This window comes from Megascapheus bottae, chromosome 16, assembly GCF_031878675.1.
Source record: "Megascapheus bottae isolate mThoBot1 chromosome 16, mThoBot2.hap1, whole genome shotgun sequence".
Taxonomy (NCBI): domain Eukaryota; kingdom Metazoa; phylum Chordata; class Mammalia; order Rodentia; family Geomyidae; genus Megascapheus; species Megascapheus bottae.
This window is the reverse complement of record NC_143524.1, coordinates 8,563,753-8,586,854: the sequence shown is the minus strand read 5'-3', so window position 1 is coordinate 8,586,854 and position 23,102 is coordinate 8,563,753. Positions and strand designations below refer to the sequence as shown.

At 38.8% G+C, this 23,102-nt stretch overlaps 1 protein-coding gene across 2 annotated transcripts; it reads left to right on the top strand.

The window, feature by feature from the left end:
* Nucleotides 1–14: 14 nt before the first annotated feature.
* Nucleotides 15–22,377, top strand: Zfp91 (ZFP91 zinc finger protein, atypical E3 ubiquitin ligase). Of its 2 annotated transcripts, XM_090347633.1 has the most exons (11): nucleotides 15–399; nucleotides 4,784–4,809; nucleotides 9,282–9,488; nucleotides 9,719–9,755; nucleotides 10,338–10,436; nucleotides 11,785–11,919; nucleotides 13,628–13,678; nucleotides 14,260–14,338; nucleotides 16,747–16,861; nucleotides 21,095–21,194; nucleotides 21,588–22,377. In XM_090347633.1, exons 1-11 carry the CDS (start codon nucleotides 38–40, stop codon nucleotides 22,096–22,098), a joined length of 1,722 nt encoding a protein of 573 aa, XP_090203759.1. In that variant the 5' UTR covers nucleotides 15–37; the 3' UTR covers nucleotides 22,099–22,377. The 2 variants fall into 2 exon arrangements, with proteins under 2 accessions (XP_090203759.1, XP_090203760.1); XM_090347634.1 differs by lacking the exon at nucleotides 9,282–9,488.
* The last annotated feature ends 725 nt before the right edge of the window (nucleotides 22,378–23,102 follow it).

The following is a 23,102-nucleotide window of genomic DNA, read 5'->3' as shown; positions in this document are numbered from 1 at the left end:
ACGAGGGGGGGTGGGGGTGGGGGACGGACGAGCCCCGATGCCGGGGGAGACGGAGGAGCCGCGATCCCCGGAGCAGCAGGAGTCAGCAGCGGGAGAGGCGGCGGCCCAGGCGCCTCCGGAGGAGTCCCAGCCCCGGCCCGCGGAGACGACGGCGGCGGCGACGGCGACGCCTGCGGGGACCACGAGCAGCCGCGTGCTGAGGGGAGGTCGGGACCGGGGCCGGGCCGCTGCGGCCGCCGCCGCCGCCGCTGCTGCCGCGGTGTCCCGTCGGAGGAAGGCCGAGTATCCCCGTCGGCGAAGGAGCAGCCCCAGCGCCAGGCCTCCCGACGGCCCCGGGCAGCCGGCCCAGGGCGCGAAGCCCCCGTCGCCGGTGCAGGGCAAGAAGAGTCCGCGGCTCCAGTGAGTACACGCAGTGCTTAGAGACGGTGGGGAGCGACCCCCCGGTGCCCGCACGCAGCCCTCCCGGCTCCCGTAGCGCCCGCTCCACGTGACGCCCGCGCGCCCTGCCCCCTGCCGGCTCCGCACGCCCGGGGTCACGCCGCGCGCGGCCCGCGCCCTCCGGAGCCCCGCGGGGAGCCCCCGCCTCCCGGGCTGCGCCCTCCCCTGGCATCCGCACCCCCTTTGTCAGCCCGCCCCTCTCTCCCCCGGGCGCCCCTCTCCCCCGGGCGCCCCTCCAGAGTGACATCACAGCCCGGTGAGGGCGCGGACAGCCCCGGCCCCGCCGCGGGACCGCGTCTCCCTCCCCCCCCCCCACCCGCCTGCCCCCGAGCCGCCCCGGGCCCGCGGGCCTCCATTCCCCCCACCCCTAGGCGTTCGTGCGTTCAGTTCAGGAATAAACTGCCGCGCTCTGCCCATTTTTAAGTGTAGCGTGTTTTATGTGGATGTAAGTGACACGAGTAGTTAAAGGCGTTTTTGTTTTGTTTTACCAACTAGCATATGTGTATATATATATATATATATTCATTTGTGCAAATGCAGAAACTTCATCTGAAAGGAACTGTGCTCCAAAAGTAATACTGGGACCTCGGGCAGAAAGCCAGGCGCATGTTTTGCTTATTAAAATAATGTTCAGAGTCCTGAAGCACCCTCGTTTGTAAATTACAAAGATAGGTTCACTGAAAATATTTTTTTAGGAAAATTGAAGGAAAGGGGTGCGGGTTTTATGTGCCACCATTCAGCCAATAGGTTTAGCTTCTTACTGAACCCAGAATGTTTTTAAAGCTTAAAACTGACCTTCCAAAATTAGGTGTTAAATCTGTGACTTGGAATATTTAAAAGCCTTTGGGAAAGAGAAATCAAATTTACATGACCTTCTAAGATTGGACGGTGACTTAATAAATTTTACCGTATTTACTGTCTGAACAGTTCCTACTTGGTGCTGTAACAAAAGTCTTAAGGTATTTTCAGTTGAATTGTAATTGCTGTAGATAGAGGTTTTTCATGTCCCTAAGGATTTTATACTTCCGTATTTAATCTTAAAAGCTATTGGTCTTAGATATAAACGTCTCAGTCTGTGGATATCTGCATTTTCTTCCCTATAGGGAATTAGATGTGCAGCAATGACCTGTATGACCTCAGTTTATGTAAATTAAGTAACAGGTGAAGACCTTGTTCCTGCCATAAAGTAAATACAAGTAAAACTGGGTTCTTTGAAAAATGGTGGTGACATGGCAAAAGAATGGATGATTTGTGGTTTTCTTTCATGTCGATCCTGTGAAAAAGCATTTGATTTTTTTTAATTTATTTTTTTCACATTTAATGTCTGCATTTCGAGGTAGTTATATTTAAGTAGTAGTTTTCCCTGTTTTGCCTATTTTTCTGCCCCAACTTGGCAAAAAGAACCAATGAAGTTTTTATTTTTGGTGGATGATGGAAGAGGTCATAGACCTGGAACTGCTGTGTATGTGCCACCACACCTGACCTCCTCACCCATGTAATCCTAGCTACTCAGGAGGCTGAGGTTTGAGGATCATAGTTCAAAACCAGCTTGGCGGTGAAATCTGTGAGACTCTTATCTCCATTTAATTATCAAAAAGCTAGAAGTAGAGTTGTGCCTCAAATGTAAGAGTGTTGTCCTTGAGCAAAAAAAAGCTCAGGTATAGCACACAGACCCTGTATTCAAGCTCCAAGACAGGCACCAGGATATAGTGTGTGTGTGTGTAAAATGCATTATATATGGTGTATAATATGTTATACATTGATGTCATGCATGACATGTTTGTGAAGTACATATATGTATATAACATGCTACATATGCAGTATGACATTTTACATTATATGTTGCACATATATTGTGCAACATGTATAATATATAGTCATGAACTGAAGCCTAATAAAGACTATAGCAAGGAAAGATAAATTTGAAGTTTATATAGTCATACCGTTTAAGAAATAGGCCCATCATTGGCTGGATTTTAGACAATAAGTACATAGTTACAACTCAAGAAATGTCACATTGGTATCATAAGTTTGGGATGATGAAGCATTCCTGCTTTTTGCTAGTATAGAAACCATGAAATTGTCACACTAAGACTGGGTTAAAATACCAAATACTTCATTTCATTCATTTTATTCACTGTTACAATGTCCTATGCATTTCCTGTTTTAAAACTCAGTACTTTTTGAAACTATGTAGCAGGTGGATAACCAATTAGCTAATACTAGTCTTTTCTCTTTTTTTTGGCCAGTTCCGGGGCTTAACCTCAGGGCCTGAGCACTGTCCTTAGGCTTTCTCAAGGCTACAGTGCCACCATTTGAGCCACAACACCATTTCCTGCTTTTTCTATTTATATTGGAATGAGGATTAGAACCTGGGTCTTCGTGTATATTAGGCCAACACTCTACTACTAGGCCAAACTCCTGGCCCATGCTTGAGCCTTTTTAAGACTCTTCCTTTGGGTTCAGATGAATTTTTACAGATGAAACAAAGTTATTGTTCTTATATTCTGGTGTTTTAAATCCAGTTTATTCTGTTTTGCTAAAAGTAAAATAGTAAATCAGTAAATAGAATGAGGAGCCACTGATAACTCTGAATCAAGAAACTAGCCTTTGCCTACAGAGAATTTCAGTACTGACTGCAATCTTAAGTGAGTGGGATCCTAGAGTCATCAAAGCAGTAGACACATAGAACTCTTTTAAAGTGTTTTTTTCCCTTCAAATATCTAGCAATTACAGTTTTTTCACTTCATGCTCGAATAGTTACTTTGTGTTCATTGGAATAAAAATATAAATTATGCCAGTCTTTTAAAAAATATGGAACAGGGCCTTATTCAACCACTAGGCCACATAGAAGGCCTACTGGTAGAATGTTTGCCTGACATGCCCGAAGCCCTGGGTTCTATTCCTCAGTACCACTTATACAGAAAAGCAGGAACTGGTGCTGTGGCTTAAGTGCTAGAGCGCTAGCCTTGAGAATACTCAAGGACAGAGCCCACCCCTGAGTTCAGTCCCTAGGACTCCTAACTAAAATAAATAAATGACAAGATTTTTTACAGTTTTCAGTTAAACTTATTTGCAAGAAGGAAAATTAAAAATATTTACATTGCTGAGTTGCTATATGCTGCTGCTGTCTTGATGATAAAATCCCAAAGCTTATTTATTTCTACATTTGGATAACTTGGAGAAGTCAACTGCACTATATATACCAGTTATGTTTTAGTTTGTAAAGTACAAATTACATTTCTTTGTGATAAAGAATATCAGATACAGACTTTTACTTATTTGGTTCTAAGGTTTGAACTTAGGGGCTTATGTTTTCACGACAAACCTAAAAAGATCTTTACCCCAGCCATTTTTTTTTTGTTTTGGTTATTTTTGGTGGTAGCATCTGGCATTTTTGCCTAGAGCCAATCTTGGTCTTGGAACACAATCCTCTTACCTTTACACTGTTTAAATTAGGTGTATACCACAACACCTGAGCTAACCTCAGTCTGAGAGCTTGGAGATAGATAGATAGGAACCACCACACTTGCCCTTGATTTTTAACAGTTTTTAGCTTGCTTTATTAAGGTTTATATCCAGTTTTTACTATGAAAATGAATGCTTGAAGTAAAATACTGTAATAAGCCAGTGTTATCATCTAGATTCTAAGCTTGCACAGATTTTGTGGTACCTGCTATTCTTGCCTTCCTGACACCCTTCCTGGAGGAAATGTTTTATAGATTATCTTGAACATATTTCATCTGTTGTTACTCTTCATCTGAGTGAAATAAGGACTTTTTTTTTTTTTTTTTTTGCCTGTCCTGGGGCTTGAACTCGGGGCCTGAGCATTGTCCTTTGGCGTTTTTAAGACTAGAGCTCTGCCACTTGAGCCACAGCACCATTTCCAACTTTTTTCTATGTATGTGGTACTGAGGAATCGAACCTGGGTCTTCGTGCATGCTAGGCAAGCACTCTACCACTAGGCCAAACTCCCAGCCAAGGACTTTTTTTTAATATAACCTCTTAATAGAATTTTTTTGCACATAACTATAATTAAAAACAACTGTGTAGGACAGTATTCTAACTCTGCTCTCAGTTTTGAAAGTCACATGTGACTACCAAAATTTACATTAAAATTTAAAATTCAGTTCTTCCATTACACTAGCTCTTTCAGGTGCTCAGTGGTCCCATGTGATTGACATTGGACAGTGCTGATACAGAATCTTCCCACTAGAGCTGAAAATTAGATTTTGCTTTGGCAACAGTACTCAGTGCGTCCTACATCATTTTGAAGATGAGTCTGAGAGAAATATATGAAGAAAATTTATAAAACTGTTCATTTGATGTTTGTCTTTTCTTTCAGATGCATAGAAAAAATAGCTGATAAAGGTAAGATTCTTACCTTATGAATAAATTGTTCTGATTATGTTCAAAACTAGAATTAACTACAGCCTCATCGTTCAGTTTCCCATTTTTAAAGAGACTTGCATTGAATAAAATGTTACTGGAGTTGATAGATGATAGAAGATTTGGACAGTAGAATATCTTTGCATTATTTAAAAAATAATCACAATTAAGGAAGAAAGGATATACTACATACAGAACAAACTAGACCAATCTTGGTACTAAAGAAGACTTAAAATTGCAATTTAAAGATTTCAACCTGGTGAATAATTAAATGAAATCCATAGAGTTTTAGTAAACAAAATATATTAAATGTAGCATACTGCTTATTACTTGTTTTGTTTTGTTTTTTTATGGCTGTTCTTAAAGAGACTTCATTGTGGTTTTGCCCATTGGTCTGTTAACATTGCCTCCATCATGTTGAGCAGGCTGTTTACTCATTATATTTTTCCTTTCTAGTAATCCACTGTTTTTTTTGTTTTGTGGGTCACTGGGCTTGAACTCTGGGCCTGGGAGCTATCCCTGAACTCTTCAGCTCAAGTCTACCTCCCTACCCCTTGAGCCTCAGCCCCACTTCCCATTTTGTAGTGCTTAATTGGAGATAAGAGTCTCACCTTCTTTAGTGCCTGAGCTGGCTTTATACGGCGATCCTCAAATCTCAGCCTCCTGAGTAGCTAGGATTACAGTTGTGAGCCACCGCATTTGGCTTAGTCCACTCTTTCTTGATGCCAAGTTGAAATACACAGCATCCTCCTTAAAACCAAAAAAAAAAGTATTTTCAATCATGTTTCATCATGTACATCTCTTGGCCCAGTCCTAACATAGCCAATTTCCAACTCCTGCAGTTCACTTAATAAAGTCAACCAATTTTAAAGTCCATTTACATCTCGTGTCTCGCCTTTTTCTTCTCCTTTCTCTTCTTCTCTTCTTTTTCCCTTTTCTGCTCTTTTCTTTAGCTTCCCAAAGAGATTATAAGCATGTGCCGCCACACTGCATAGCCTGCTTCTATTTCATTTTCTGTGTGTATTTGTGTTACTTGGATGAAATTTTTTCTGTATTTTACAATAATTCTGTGTATCTAGAGAAGGCAAATGAAAACTTGAATTTTAGATTGTTTAGGAAAGTGATAGTATGATTAGAACTTATACTTGGATTAATGGCTTCTTGTTACTCTAGTTGTTAAAATTTATACCATTCATATTTTTTGTGTAGAAAGCTTTATGTAATTATTTTCCTCAGCAAATGTTCTTATTGCTATTTGGAAAATGAAAGTGTTACAGCTGCCAAAAATTTATTTTCTTTGTTTGGGAGTGCTTGCATTAGAGACTTTAGATTATAAGAAAAATGTAAGAATGAAAGTGTTAGAGTAGTTTACCTTAGATTATCTACATTTCCCTGGTGATATTCCTTAACTACTTGTATTTTAAAAATAAGGCAGTTCTGTGATTTTGAGCAATATGAATTGAACTGGAAGGTAGTAAGTGACTTAGCCAGAAATTAATCACAGAAAAGCATATGATTGTATGTATATGTAATTTAAAAAATATATATATATACTTGGAAGTGTGTGTATCTCTTTCTGATTTTGCGTGTGTGTGTGTGTGTTAGACCAAAGGAATTAGTTTTAGTGATCTATTACTCTATACACAGTGACAACAGTAAATAATAATGGATCATATATTTCAGAATTGCCAAAATGAAGTTTTAATGCTGACCACCAACAAATTACAAGACAAAAGAATACTTGGAGATCAAATTTCAGTAGTCTCTTACATGGTTATCCATGCATGGGGTTCTGATTCAAAGCATGATTTTTTTTAGTCTAGTTTATTTTTGTTTGTTTGTTTGTTTTTTGCCAGTCCTGGGCTTGGGCTCAGGGCCTGAGCACTGTCCTTGGACTTTCTCAAGGCCTAGCACTCTGCCACTTGAGCCTTAGCACCACTTCAGGCTTTTTTTCTATGTATGTGGTACTGAGGAATTGAACCCGGGTCTTCATGCATACTAGGCAAGCACTCTGCCACTAGGCCAAACTCCCAGCCCCTTAGTCTAGTATTTTTTAAATGGCAGGGAGAGGGGCATACCTAGAGACCACACACCAAGTTAACACAGGCAGAGGGAAAACAAGATTAGGAATTTGAATGTTCAGAAGCCTTCATCAAAAGCTGACATTAGAATGAAGTGTTACTGTCAGGGCTGGTAGAACTAAGCAGACTCTAACATAATTTTCAGTTGAAGACAAAGGTGATAATGGAGGCAAAAAAAAAAAGAATAACCCTTTGCCTTACATAGCAAGATAATTTGTACAAATGAACTGGTCCATTTGTTGTGTTGTGTTGTTTGTTTTTTTTTATTTTGATGTTGTTTTTAGTTTTTAATTGAGATGGTCTTGCCCAGGCTATTCTTAAGTTCACAATTCTCTTGTCTCGCCTCCTAAGTGTTACCCATCCTGTAATGAGGAAGGTTGTTTGTTTTGAATTTAGTGTAATGAAAAGTTACTATATCAAACAGTGATGGTTATATGGAATGTCAGATTGACTTGTTAACAGTTAACGGCTAGCCAATTTGTTAGATCCACTTTCTAAGTGACATTTTTTATGCCCTGTATTTTTATTATGTAATTTTACATCTTAATGTTAAAAGGTAGGTTTCTTTTCATAGTGCTTGCCAAATACCTCCATGTTCACCACCACCACCACCCCTCACCCACTGAAGACAAAGAATTAGAGATGAGAAAGACTTAGGATGAGAAAATGACTTAACATCATCTCTAATTCTTTGTCTTCAGTGTTTGCCTTTCCTCAATCTGTTTTGTGTAGACTATTAGCACAGTGAGTCTTGCTAGTCTCTAGACATCTGTTCCTTTTCCACATAGGTCTGTTCTTCCCATTTTCCCTGCTCTAGTCATTTCCATCTTACTTTTAGTTCTTCATGTATTCCTTTCTACTTCTGTGATCTACCAAACATTATCTCATGTTTTATACTTCATTCGTATCTATTTGAATTTCAACTTCTAGCTAATTGTTATCCAAAGAAACCATTAGTTCATGAACACTAGTTTTATGAGCTTCTGATTCAAAGAGAAAACATCCTTTTACTTTCTCAAAGCCAAAGCAGTCTTAAGGGTTTATTTTTTATTTTTTTTTTAATTGTTTTTGCCAGTCCTGGGCCCTAAACTCAGGGCCTGAACACTGTCCTTGGGCTTTCTAAGGCTAAAGCTCTACCACTTGAGCCACAGCATCACTTCTGGCTTTTTCTTTTTTCTCTATGTATGAGTACTGAAGAATCAAACCCTGGTCTTTGTGCATACTAGGCAAGCACTCTACTACTAGGCCAAACTCCCAGCCCCAGTCTTAAGGGTTTTTAAGTACCAAACTAATGATGCCTTTATCTAGAAAGCCAGTGAAAATTTTGCCCTAAACTTTTAATATCTATAGAAATGTTAGGAAAGTTTAGTTCACTTTTCATCCTTTATTTCCTTCTCTTTATCCCAGAGATTTCTTCTGCCCTGAATAATAGTAAACAATTGGAGATAGCTACAATAACAAATGTAAAGAATGCATATTAAATAATAACATATCTATGCCATATAAATAATCTTGTTAATATTAAACATAACTTGAGTTGTAAAAAAAAAATTAGTTTTATGATTGAAGGGTTTTTTTCCCCCTATTTAAACACACACTGGTGAAGTTAGAACCCTCCAGCCATATCTCAAGGCCTTAGTGAAACTTCATGTGCCTAAGAATGGGATGGGTACATCCTGTGTTGAAATAAAAAATGTTTGAGAGCCTTCCAGCTGTTATCCTCCATTTTGTGTGCCTATTAGCATTTCACAAAGGTTTCAGTTTCTCCACATTCTCGTCAGTATTTTCCTTTTTCTTTTCACTTAGCACATTAATTGTCTAAGTATTTCTTGGTGATTCTTCTTTATATGCATATACTTCCTACTCTGTAGGTCTTCTTCACTCTGATTTTCTTGGGAGAGAATGGTTAGCTCTTATATTTTTGCATTAAATCCCATTTTAGTTCATTTTAATAATTGGTGTAATACAGTTTGTTTATAGATTACTCTGATGTATTTTGTATGTTTCTCAGTGCTTTTCAGTAAATAAGGTAGTGAACCATTTAGGGTAATGATATTGGACCTAGAAACTAGGTGCTGGTGGCTCATGCCCATAATCCTAGCTATTCAGGAGGCTGAGATCTGAGGATCATTGTTCAAAGCTAGCCCATGAGACTCTTATCTCCAGTTAACAACCACAAAACCAGAAGCCTTGAGCTGAAGAGCTCAGGAACAGCTCCCAGGCCTAGAGTTCAAGCCCCATGACTGAGGAAGAAAAAGAATTGGGCCCAGAACCTAAATGCCTTTAAGTGACTATATTTACAATTAGTAGGTATTTAGGGGTGGTTATAGATGACCTGTAAACTTGAAAAGAATGGTGTGTATTTTCATACAGATCCCAAAGAAGAGAAAGAAGACAAGTCCACCCTTCCTCAGGAAGTTTCCATTGCTACAACTAGACCTAGCCGGGGCTGGCGCAGTAGTAGCAGGACATCTGTCTCTCGCCTTCGGGACACTGAGAATACCCGAAGCTCTCGGTCCAAGACTGGTTCACTGCAGCTCATCTGCAAGTCAGAGCCAATTACAGATCAGCTTGACTATGGTACAGTCCAAGCTGTTATTTGCACAGTTATTTACTGTCTAGTTTGTTTTTATTTTAACATAGTGTTGAATATTTACCAAAATGTCTTGTGGGTAGGTGGTAGCATAGAGAGGATTTCTTTTGAACAGTTTTTATGTAATCATTAGTATTAAGCAGTATTTTAGCTTAATTCTTGGAAACAGAGAAAAGATGTCATATATGCATTAAATTTTGTTTTGGCTTTATTCTAGAAGTTTCCGAAGAACATCAGTCTCCTGGTGGCATTAGGTAAGAAAACCTTGAATACTCAGTCACATGAAACAATTTAGAAGTTGAAAGATTTTGAACTGTAACAAAAATTAACCTCAGTCTAAATATTATACTTAGATCACCTATTTGACCTTGATTACAGCTTACGCTCTATCATATTTAGGTACATAGTTTACAGACCATGTGTTACATACCTTCTATGCTTAGGTTTATTATAACCATATTGGGCATTCCTGTGGAACGTAAGGTATTTTGACTCGAATTTTCAGAATTTATTAGTGCCCTCTTGTTATTTTTCTCTGTTGTTGGTAGGTCTTTTGTGATCTACTAGATTACCGGGTATAATTTATATGAATTTGGTATTTGCTTCTTAGTGCTTTTGAATAGTTATCCTAATATCTGTATTGAATAAAATGATAGTGTAGCTTAACATTTCTGTATTTTGTATTCTAGTAATTATATAAATTAAAACAACCAGTTTATAGTCCAACTAAATCAGAAGGATGAAAATGTAGGTAACTTAATGGGAACTTTTGGCCATCTCTTCAACAGACATGATCCTGCAAACAGAATTTCTCATTTGTGTTTGCTTATTTTTAGTAGTGATGAGGAAGAAGAAGAAGAAATGTTAATCAGTGAAGAGGAAATACCATTCAAAGATGACCCAAGAGATGAGACCTACAAACCCCACTTGGAAAGGCATGCCTTAAATTTAACTCTTACTTGTCAAGGAAAATAAGTAGGAAAGCACCTGTCTTATTGCCAAACCAAATATATATACTAATTTTTTTTGGGGGGGGGGTTGGTCATGGACTTGAAATCTGGGCCTAGACTCTGTCTCTGAGCTCTTCAGCTCAAGGCTAGTGCTCTACCACTTGAGACACAGTTCCATACTTCCTGTTTCTGGTGGTTCATTGGAGATAAGGATCTCACTGGCTTCATGCCCAGGCTGGCTTTGAACCGTGATCCTCAGATCTCAGCCTCCTGAGTAGCTAATATTACAGGCGAGAGCCACTGGTGCCCGGCACCAATAATTTTTTTTTTCTTTTTCATATTTTTTATTCTAATTAATAGAGGGGTTATATTCACTAGATAGAAGGAGCATTACTTCACACACATTGATACCCCTTCTTATGATTTTGTCCCCATTTCCTTCTCCCCCCCCTTCCCTCATCTTTTCCCCCTTCCTTTTCCTATTTCAAATAAACATATATACAATATACAATATAACAAGGTAAGATACTGTAACAATATGAGAATAACCAAGGAACAACAAAAGAGATGAGAAATAACATAGTACATTAAGAACAACAATCACACATTATATAGCTCTTGTTTCCATATTCTGGAGGTCCTTTCATTTAGCCTCATCCTATATGGCCTTTGTATCTAGATTTTGTCCTTTTGTAGTCCTGTGGTAGGATAGTCCAAAGTTTGTACTAATTACTACAAATGAGGGAAACCATTGAGCCTATGTTCCCTTGAGTCTGGCTTACTTCACTTAATATGATTTTTTCCAAGTCTTTCAATTTTCTTAGAAATGGTGTGATGTTGTTCTTTCTGATGGCAGCATAGAATTCCATTGTGTATAAATACTACATCCGGCACTGATGATTTTTTAAGGAATTGATTATCAACTCATTTTGCAAATCTAACATTCAGTCCTCTCTTCCATTTGTAGAACTTAAATTTGATTGTATACAGGCTATTAGATGTGTATATGTTTTGTCTTTTTAAAGTAGCATGAATCACCCTGATATTTACATTTTTTGACTTATATCTATAGCAACAGTGAGATTAGCTTTTCAGACATTGGGTTTTAACCTGGGGTTTCCTTCTGTACATATCATATGTATACATCATTACTGTGTACGTGATGGAAAATTACAGTCATGAACTGAGAATCGTCATTTTATGCTAGGCCAATGATAAACTTAACCTTAAACCTGCTAATACAGTCTGACTTAAAGGAAAAAGGAAAAGAAAACAAAACGAAACAAAACACCACTTTGGTAGAATAGCTGTTGAAATGCATTTGTATTTTTAGGGAAACTCCAAAGCCCCGGAGGAAATCAGGGAAGGTGAAAGAAGAGAAAGAAAAGAAGGAAATTAAAGTAGAAGTAGAAGTAGAGGTAAAAGAAGAAGAGAATGAAATTAGAGAAGATGAAGAACCTCCTAGGAAGTAAGTAGACAATGTCCATGAGAATTGAAATGTAATGGAAGCTGCATGTGAAAAAAGAATGAAAGAATGAGACTAGAACATACTAATTTAAGAGAAATAGTTTCCTTAATCAACTGTAAGTTTCAATAGAGATTTATAATGGAGGGTAGGTAATTAAGTTGGAACTTTTTTTTTTTAACTCTGGGCCTGGGCACTGTCCCTTAGCTCTTCAGCTCAAGGCTAGCACTCTACCACTTGAGTCACAACCCCACTTCTGGTTTTCTGGCAATTAATTGGAGATAAATCTCAAGGACTTTCATGCCAGGCTGGCTTTGAACTATGATCCTAAGATCTCAGCCTCCAGTGTAGCTAGGATTACAGGTGTGAACCACTGTCCCTCGGCTAAGTTTGAACTTTTAAGTGATTACAGTATATAACTCCATATGAACAAGGAAGCAGTAGCTGTAGTCACAAAGGCAATAGAACAACTAACGAATAGTGCAAATACAGGTCCTAGAACAACAAATAAGAGGGTACGATGTTCTTCGATCGATAAAGGCTTTTGCCATCAGTAACTTTTCAGAAATAAGACTTAAGTACTAGACTTCTTTTGTTTTATTTCAAGGGAAGAAGTTATTTTTTAGTGTTGAACAGCACTTCAAGTAATAACATTGAAATTTATTCAGATCATTATGGCTAAGTGTAGTTTATAAAATGCATGTTTAATTTCTACTTCATAGTGATTTGAAAGGGGCATATTACTTCAGAATGAAGTCTGGCTGATCTTCAGTTTTATATATTCTGAGTTTTTGGTTTTATCTTTGCTTTTTCTATTCTAAGTGACCCTTTTTTGTGTCTGCCAGCTGCCAGCCATCCTCCCATCTAGAATACACTAGTCCTTTAGTATCCCATGGGAGTATAAGAAAACTGCCATTGGCAAAAACTTATAAATATTCAGCATGCATAAAACTCAATATTAGGGGCCGGGAGTTTGGCTAGTCGTAGAGTGCTTGCCTAGCATGCATGAAGACCTAGGTTTGATTCCTTGGTACCACATACTTAGAAAAAGCCGGGAGTGGTGCTGAGGCTCAAGTGGTAGAGCTCTAACCTTGAGAAAAATCTAAGGACAGTGCTCAGACCCTGAGCTTAAGCCCAGGACTGGCAAAAAAAAAACCAAACAATATTATAATAGTGCTTACATGTACCTTCATCTTGTCGTCTTATATATACAGTGCGCCTAAGCATTCATGATTTGAAATTCCATACAGTATGTTTTGTTATTGTTATATGTGTTACTAGTGCTCATCAAAAACTTACATCTAATTTCATGCTCTGCCTTAAATACAAATGCTTGATTCACTTTCCCATAATACTGTGCAATCCCCACTCAGACATATAGCACCTTCAACAGATCTAAACTTTTCAATTTAAGCATATTACCTGCTGTTTTTGGCTTAAGAGAAGTAGTATAATTTAATTTGGGTTTTGGGTACCATTTGTGTTTTGGAGACATTTTCACAAAATTAATGGCAGGGAAACATAATGATGATTTAAATATAAATATACCTGATGATAATCTGGGATTAGCTCAGAGCTCTGGATCAACCAAGCTGGGTAATGTGCATGGAAGAGTATCTGTTTTCTGTTTTCACCATACAAAACCACATATTCCTACATAAATCTAAGAATAAGGGCTTAATTTATGTGACCAATTTCTCTTTATTTCTAGGAGAGGAAGAAGACGAAAAGATGACAAAAGTCCAAGGCTACCAAAAAGGAGGTGAGGAGTTTGTATTGCTGAGTGTTTCTTGTTTTGTTTGGTGTTGGTTTGTACTGGTCCTGAAGCTTGAACTTGGGGCTTTGGTGCTCTTGCTTGTTGTTGGCTTCTTTTGTAGTTAATTGCAAATAAAAACTTTCATGCCCAGGCTGGCTTTGAACCATGGTCCTCAGATCTCAGCCTCCTGAATAGCTAGGATTACAGGTGTGAGCCTTTTGCACCCAGCTTACTTCTGGTCCTTTGCACCTTGTTTCTGGTGCTGGGCACTTTCCTCATTTATGTAGCTCTCATACTAATCCTGCTGGGATGGCTTATTACATAATCGCACATGCACAAGTGATGGCTTTTTATTTTTATTGCACAATGGTAAACTTTCTAAATTTAAATTATTGCAGGGGATTGTTAGTTTATTTGTAACATTTTTAAACCCTGTTGAACATTTGGCAGTGTCTTATCCTATTAAAAAATCCTGTGCAGCCTATATTCTAGTAAAGATATTTTAATTATTCTTATTATAAAACAGTTATTGTTCAAAGTACACAATGCCACCTTTCTTTTGCTAACTTCCAAAATTTTGCTAATAGGAAAAAACCTCCGATCCAGTATGTTCGTTGTGAGATGGAGGGATGTGGTACTGTTCTTGCTCACCCTCGTTACTTGCAGGTAAGTGAGCCATTCAGGTTATATCCCATTATCTGTCCGTGTACCCTATAAGAATGGATATTTGTAGATGTTTTATTATTAACATATAATAAGTGAAATATTATTTTAGATATATAATTATTTTAATAATTCTAACAGCCTTTTTCTGCTAGAAAGGGATACTTGAGACTAGATAATTTATAAGCAGCCAGGAATTTATTACCTCATGGAAATCCAAGACCACTGTACCACCATCTGGTATGGGCCTTCTTAAAGGATAACTCAACCCCTATTAGAGTGTAACGAGAGGCCAAAGATGAAGGAGCTGGGGTAAGGAGGAAAGAGCTGGACCTCATTTTTATAACGATCCCTTTTCCAAGCTAGCCATTTTCATTCATTCATGAAAGCAGAGCATTAAAACACCTCCTTTTAGATGCTACCTTTCAACATAGGATCTTAAACCATAACATTCTGGTTTCAAAGGAAACAGGAGTCCTCTCAGAATGGTGCAGTATTTCCTAATACAGTAAAAATACTTGTGACATTTAAAAGGTGATGGTAGTAATACACTAAAATATAGAAATACAGATTTTATTTCAATGTACATTTGAAAAAATAGATTTTGCAACTCAAATCTGATTGTACAGAATGAATAAAAGCTATTTAGGTTTATTTATTTTTTTCATATATTTATTATTGAAATTAATAGAAGGGTTACATGATATTTGCCAGATAGATGGTGCATTATTTCCCATACATTGATACTCTTCCACATGTCTTGGTCCCCATTTCCCTCCCCCCCACCCCCACCCCTCATCTTGTTTTCCCCCTCTTCCCTATCCAATTTCAAATAACCAAATACAAATATATCCGATATATCAGGTAACAAAGTGAGATACTGTAACAATATGAGATAACCAAGGGACAGCAAAAGAGATGAGAGATAACATAGTACCTTAAGAACAGCAATCATTCATTATATGGCTTATGTTTCTATATCCTAGAGATCCTTTCATTTAGCGTCATACTATATGGCCTTTTGTATCAAGGTTTTGCTCTATTGCAAATCTCTGCTAGGAGAGCCCAAGGTTTTTACTGATTATGACAAATGAGGGAAACCATTGAGCCTAAGTTCCTTTGAGTATGGCTTACTTAATATGATTTTTTTCTAAGTCATTCCATTTCCTAACATATGGGGCAATGTCATTCTTTCTGACAGCAGCATAGAATTACATTGTGATCATATACCACATCTTGTTGATCCACTCATCAACTGAGGGACATCTAGGTTGGTTCCATATCTTTGCTATGGTAAATAGTGCTGCAATGAACATTGTTGTGCTGGTGGATTTAGTATGTCTTTGTTTCTGGATGATTGGGTAAATGCCAAGTAGTGGAATTGCTGGGTCATAGGGGAGCTCTATGTTTATGCTTTTGAGGAACTGCCATACTGCTTTCCATAGTGGTTGAACGAGTTTGCACTCCCACCAACAGTGGAGTAGTGATCCCTCCTGGCCACATCCCCTCCAGCATCTGTTGTTATTAGTTTTCTTGATCCTGGCCATTCTAACTGGAGTGAGGTGGAATCTTAGAGTTGTTTTGATTTGCATTTCTTTTATGAGCAGAGATCTTGAGCATTTCTTCATGTGTCTATAGGCCATTTTTGTTTTTTCTTCAGAGAAGACTCTCTTTAAGTCTTTGGCCCATATTTCTTAATAAGGACCAAGAATCACAACAAATCCCACTGGATAAGTGGGACTGCATTAAACTGCAGAGCTTTTGTATGGCAAAGGACATAGCTAGTAAACTAATTAGGAAGCCTACAGAGTGGGAGAAGATCTTTACCAACCATACAACGGACAAAGGCCTCATATCTAAAATATATCAACAGCTCAAAAAATTAAATCAATCCAAAACTAATCTCCAAAGTAACAACCATCCTATTTTTTATTTTAAGTGAATTGATTTTTTTTTTTTAAATGAAGTGGGGATTCTGTTTATATTCAGTTCTAGCAGAAAACATTGAATACTATCCAGGAAATACCTGTTTGATCTTGAGCAGCAAGTAGAATATGAAAGGTTCTGTTTTCTGTTACAACAGTAACTGCTATTTTGTTGTATGCCATTTGCTAGACACTGTTAAATAAATGATCTCTTTATTCTCATAACATAATTTACACACAAATATTTTGCAAATAAAAACTGAAACTTGAAATATTTAAATACATCTCCGAAGATCTCGCGGGTGCATGACAAACATTAGAACCTAGATGTACATATTAGCCTAACTTATCTTCTTAATCTTTGGAATTTTACTTTCCTCCCCCTAAACAAGATTATTTGGTTTTCCTCTAGAACTTTTGACTTGGCAAAGAAAAGAACTCTCAGGAAGCCCTAATGTAGTCCTTTCACTTTCCTTTCCGGTTTAGCACCACATAAAATACCAGCACTTGCTGAAGAAGAAATATGTGTGTCCCCATCCGTCCTGTGGACGACTCTTCAGGCTCCAAAAGCAACTTCTGCGACATGCAAAACACCATACAGGTACCTTCTGTGGTTTTTGTCTTTCTGTTTTTAGTGAATTCAGATTTGAATCTAAAGCATCGTATGTGCCAGGCAGATGTTCTATTGGTTACTTTTGAAATAGACTCAAGATGTTTTCAAGCAGTCGAATAAACTGTACTTTAAGAATATGACTTCCAGAAAATTTTACCATCAATCAGTTTGAGAATTATGAAAATAAAATGGAATGGAATAGATTTTATTAAACTGGACATGGTGACACACATCTGCAATCCTAGCACTTGAAGCTAAATCTAGAGTATTCTTAGCTGAAGCCAGCCAGGGCTATGTAGTGAAACCTGTGTCAACAACAACAGAAAAATACTCCTGCACCTCATCAGTTTACATACACACACACACAATACATACATAGTGATTTGAAAAATGCATTGATAATCTATCCATTACTTGGATAGATCTCTAAGTTACTTGGTTTAGCCTTGAATTATAGTTAAAAAGCAAAACAAAAACAAAACAAAAAAAAAGTAGTAGTAGCAGCAGCAGCAATAGTAGTAGTAAGTAGGTAATTTACCTGTGATTACCCAACTGGGAAGAAACCCAAAACAATAAAAGAGGCTTGTGTATAATGTGTAACCATTAAGTAGCTCCTGGAACTTAGGTAGCTTTGGAAATTTTTATAAGGGTAGCTGTTAAATTCGTATGCAATAATGTTCCTTCTCCTACATGAAATAACTTTAAAAAGACAAGTTCAATGCAATCTGTATTATAGAATGGACTCAGTTCCACACATTTGTAGCACTGATAATCTCAGTGTAGTTCTACTTGAAGGACAAATTGGGCTGATAATTAGTGGCACATACTACTAACTTGATTACTGTGTATGTTACCTTTTCAGTCTTGTTGGATAAGATCACAAGTTAGTTGATACCCCTTCCCTAGCATCATCCTGAGCTACATACTCTGTCCATCATTTGCTCTGTGTGTGAATTAGGCAAGTTAAAATTATGGTCTGTGTGTCACAGAGCTACTTGAAAGGATAAAAGGGGATATTTACCGTACAGAGCATGACACATAGCTCTGGGATATAAATATAGGTCTTAATCACTTCAGAGTCTTTGCTTCATAGCAGCATATTTCTTGAGAGAGAATTCTAATGACTTTACTTATTTTTTTTATGTGTACTCAATTTTTCTGCTCCTCAATGTCAGTAATTTAGTTCATAGGAATGTTATTTCTGATAGCCAGTTTTATATATAATATTTTTAGCTAAATATCACCAATCCACTATGGAAAATGGTCCTATAAGCACATTCTGTTCCAAAGATTACTAGTTTAATGGTTTTCTAGTGCAAATTAGCAGGGCTTGAAATCTGGGCCTGGGTGTTGTCCCTGAGCTCTTCAGCTCAAGGCTATCACCCCTACCCCATGAGGCACAGCACATTCCTTTCTGTCTCTGATACTTTTCTTTGATCTGAACTCCCCTCTATCTAACATGATGGTGAGAAATTTGAGGTATAAACCATCAGCTTAAACTCTGAATGTGATTCTGATTAGTTAAGGTCAAAACATATGATGGCTGGAGACTCCAGAAGAAAATTATATTTCTCTTTTGCAGCTCTGACAGGCCACCTATATTCTTTTCTTTTTTTTCTTTTTTCTTTTTTTTTTGCCAGCCTGGGCCTTGAGTTCAGGGCTTGAGCACTTTCCTTGGGCTTTCTCAAGGCTAGAACTCTACCACTTGAGCCACAGTACCACTTCTGGCTTTTTTCTATGTATGTGATACCAAGGAATTGAACCCAGATTTTTGTGCATGCTAGGCAAGCACTCTACCACTAGGCCAAACTTCCAGCCCCCTATATTCTTTGAGTTATGGCTCCTTCCTCTATCTTCAAAGGCCTTTTTTCCTTAGTCATGTCTTACTCTCTCCTTCTCTCCTTATTTTTTTATCATTTATTTTTGTTTTATTTATTACGTGTGTGTGTGGTTGTTGTTGTTGGTGGTGGTGGTGGTGGTGGTGGTTATGGGACTTGAACTCTGGGCCTGGGCCTTGCCCTTCTGCTCTTCAGCTCTTCAGCTCAAGGCTACTACTACCTACCCCTTGAGCCACAATGCCATTTCCAGTTAGACTTTAGTGCCTGGGCTGACTTTGAACCTCGATCCTCAGATCTCAGCCTCCTGAGTAGCTAGGATTATAGGCGTGAGCCACTGCACCGGCTGTGAACTCTTTTTACAGATATAATCTATTTATTAATTGAATGCCTCTCTTAGATTTTCATACAATTGGACAAAATTTCCTTGTGTTAGGACTATGTATTTTTAGACCTTGCAATACACAGTGGGGAGCACAGACCAATCAGCATTGTTATCACTTAGGTTTTTGTTATCCTTAAAATATTAGAACATATTGGGAAGGGGGTAGTGGGACAAGCAGAGGGAAGAATGGTAAGCACATGGAGTTGTTATGTAAAAATTGAATTATTTAATTGGAAGGTAGGAATAAAAGGAAGGAAATGAGGGGAGAGTGATGGAAGGGAGACATTGATCATCATAGTGCATTGTACTTACAGTGAAATTGAAACCTCTTTGTATAGCTATTTAATTTTCAGATAGGGTGAATCAGCATTTAATAAGATCCCCATGTGATCGTAGATTGAATTTGATATTGTTTACCTCTTAATTCATATTTTTACTTTGTATTTAGTAATTTTAAATGGAATAGAAAATGGAATCATTACGTAAATCAATGCTTATTGAGAAACTGTTTTTCAGTGGCTTTCTAGCCAAGTAGTAAATAGACACATAAGTACAATATTCCTTTATCCCATTGTTTCACATGATATTACCTCATTCATCAAAATGGTGTGGGACTAGGGGAAGAGAGTTACAAAGAGACAAAGAGGAGCTGGGAATGTGGCCTAGTGGTAGAGTGCTTGCCTAGCTTGCATGAAACCCTGGGTTTGATTCCTTAGTACCACATAAACAAAACGCCAGAAGTGATGCTGTGGCTCATGTGGTAGAACACTAACTTTGAGCACAGAATGACTCAGGGACAGAGCCCAGGCCCTAGTTCTAGCTCCAGGACCAGCAAGAGACAGAGACAGATGGAGAGATGATTGAATGGTGCAGAAGATATAGGTAAGAACATAAAGGTAAAGAAGTAAGTAGTGTAATATATCTATTTGAATTAGAAGTTATAGTAGTCACTGTCTTAACTTTTTTTGGTAGTGCTGGAGTATGAACTCAGGGCCTTACTTGAGCCCTTTGCCCAGCCCTTCTTTCAGTTGTTTTTTTAAGTAGGCTTTCATATTTTGCCTGGACCTGAACTCAGACCAAGATCCTCCTGCCTGTAGCCTCCTTGTTAGCACCTAGATTACTACATGGCATCACCAGATTCTTTTTCCAAGGATTAGAGTAAAAATGTGGCTGACTACCTTAGCTATCTCTTTGAGAAGTGGGAATCTGTAGTGTTGATTTTCCAGGCCAGCCTGATAGCAAAGTGTCTGTGAAAGCTATCTCAGCAAGTAAGGTGGTTATGATGAAGCACATCTAGAATCCCAGCTGTATCTGAGGACATTGGTGGAAGGGTTTTGGAGACTGGTTAAAAAAAAAAGAAGAAGAGGATGAAATCTATGGAAAAATGTAGTTGTTTTGTAACCCAATTTATTCAGTCTGAATTATTAGTAAAACTGAGTTAAGAATCCCAGTTCTCTTATTTATAGTCATTTATAAGAGCTCAGAAAGCTATGTACATATGGCCATATAGCATGAGGCTAAGTGAAATGAACAGGAAATGCAAACAATAGATTTATCTTTGTGATTGTTCTTAAAGTACTATGTGAAGCTATTTCTTTTCTTTTTCCCTTATGGTTTATCTCATGTTATTACTGTACCTGGTATATTGCATATGCATTTATTTGAAAAAGGGAAGGTAAGAGAAAAACAAGATTAGTGGAAGGCAATGGGGGGAGGGAAAGTGGAAGAAAAACATGAGGAGGGGTAATAATGTTTAAGAAGTAATGAATGTAATTGTAACCTCTCTGTGCATCACCTCGACTATAAAAAAATTTTTTTTAAGTTACTGACTACACTAAAAATGAGAACAGAAAAAAAAATTAAATTTGGCTTACCCAAAGTCTTTAAATAGCCTTGCTTTTTTCTTAATTGACCTGTGTAATCACCAGATTTCCTTGGTGAGCTAAGAAAAATACTCGAGTCCAGTCAGAATACTCTTTAACACATTGTTTTTCTTCTTAGATCAAAGGGATTATATTTGTGAATATTGTGCTCGGGCCTTCAAGAGTTCCCATAACCTGGCAGTGCACCGGATGATTCATACTGGCGAGAAGCCATTGCAGTGAGTATTCACTTGCTGGTGAACATCTGGATGAGAAATACACACCTCACTTTCAGCTCTGTCCCTTACAAACATGTCACCATGCTGTTGACAGCTGATACTGATCAGAGAAGCTTCTTAGTGGCTTTTGTCTTACTGTTGTTCAGGCAGATTGGGCCGGGGGGATCAGATTAGATTTCCATGGCAGTAGTTTCCTAATTCTTCACAAAAATACTGATGCGTTGGGGGGAGGGGTAGAAGAACAAATGAAAGAAAAGCAAGGAGCGGGGATGGAGAGGAGTGTTGAGGAGAAAGAATGTAAGAGCACATAAGAGATCTCAGGTCTTACCTAGCCCTTGAATAAGAGCTCTTTATTTCTCTTTGACTACTCATTCTCACTTTGTTTCTCCTTAGATGTGAGATCTGTGGCTTTACTTGTCGACAAAAGGCATCCCTTAATTGGCACATGAAAAAACACGATGCAGACTCCTTCTACCAGTTTTCTTGCAATATCTGTGGCAAAAAATTTGAGAAGAAGGACAGTGTAGTAGCACACAAAGCAAAAAGCCACCCTGAGGTGCTGATTGCAGAAGCTCTGGCTGCCAATGCAGGCGCCCTCATCACCAGCACAGATATCTTGGGCACTAATCCTGAGTCCCTGGCACAACCTGCAGATGGTCAGGGACTTTCTCTTCTTCCTGAGCCCTTGGGAAACTCAACTTCAGGAGAGTGCCTGCTGCTAGAAGCTGAAGGGATGTCCAAGTCATACTGCAGCGGGACGGAGCGGGTGAGCCTCATGGCTGATGGGAAGATCTTTGTGGGAAGTGGCAGCGGCGGGGGCACTGAAGGGCTGGTCATGAACTCGGATATACTCGGTGCTACCACAGAGGTTCTGATTGAAGATTCAGACTCTACTGGACCTTAGTGAAAAGGAAGACTTTGGGCACTGGGACAGTTCAGACTTTGTATTTAAAACATAAAAAGGACAAAACGCGCGCGCGCACACACACACACACACACACACACACACAACCCAACAATTTAAAGCATTTAAAATCTAGTAAAATAACTGAAGGGCCTGCTCCTTCCATTGTGGATCACAGCACATAGACTTATCCCTATCCCTGGACTCCCTCTCTTATCTCTAAAAATATTGATGTTATCTTCCCACAAAGGTAGATTAAAAAAAAAAAAAAAAAAAAAAGCAATCTTCATACTCAGTTCTGGCCAGCGGGGCAGAATTCCTGCTCAGTAGCAGATCCCCTTTTCAGACCTGTAACTGATGCGCTCTGAATCAACCTTTAACTCTTAATAGTATATTACTGTCTTCTAAATCCTTTCTCTCGTACTGCTGCCCCATGGTTCTGGCTTCTACCCACTGCAACACACGAATCCTCAAATAGTGTATAATTCTCATCTCTGGAGGCTGGCAGCTTGACTTGGCACTTTAGGGTCCCCCTTTGCCATATGTGCTGTTAAAACACACCTCTTTATCCCCTCTTCCTCCTTTTCCCTGGGGTTTGGAAGGAAAGATACTAGGGGACCATCCATCCCACCTGTAATCCCAGCACCTCCTCCCCCTCCACAGCCTCCCTGTGGCTCTTCTGGTGCTCACTTGCTTAGAAGCAGGCTCCCCAGAGGAGGGGGCTGCCATCCACAGACTCTAGCTGTACGGTAGTGCTCTGGATCAGGGAGAAAAGTCCCAGGCTAATGGCAAAAATTTGCACTTTGAACATGTGTGTTTTTGTGTTGTGGAACCTGAGATTCCTTATTTATTAATGGAAAGTCTGATTTTTTGGGCGGGTCTTTATCTCTATATTTGGGGGGCTGGAAGAGATTATTCTGACATGGGATCCTTTCCACAAGAGGTACTTTAAAGGCAAAGCATTGGGCTGAAGAAGCACAGCCAGCCTCTGAAATCAGCTCCCC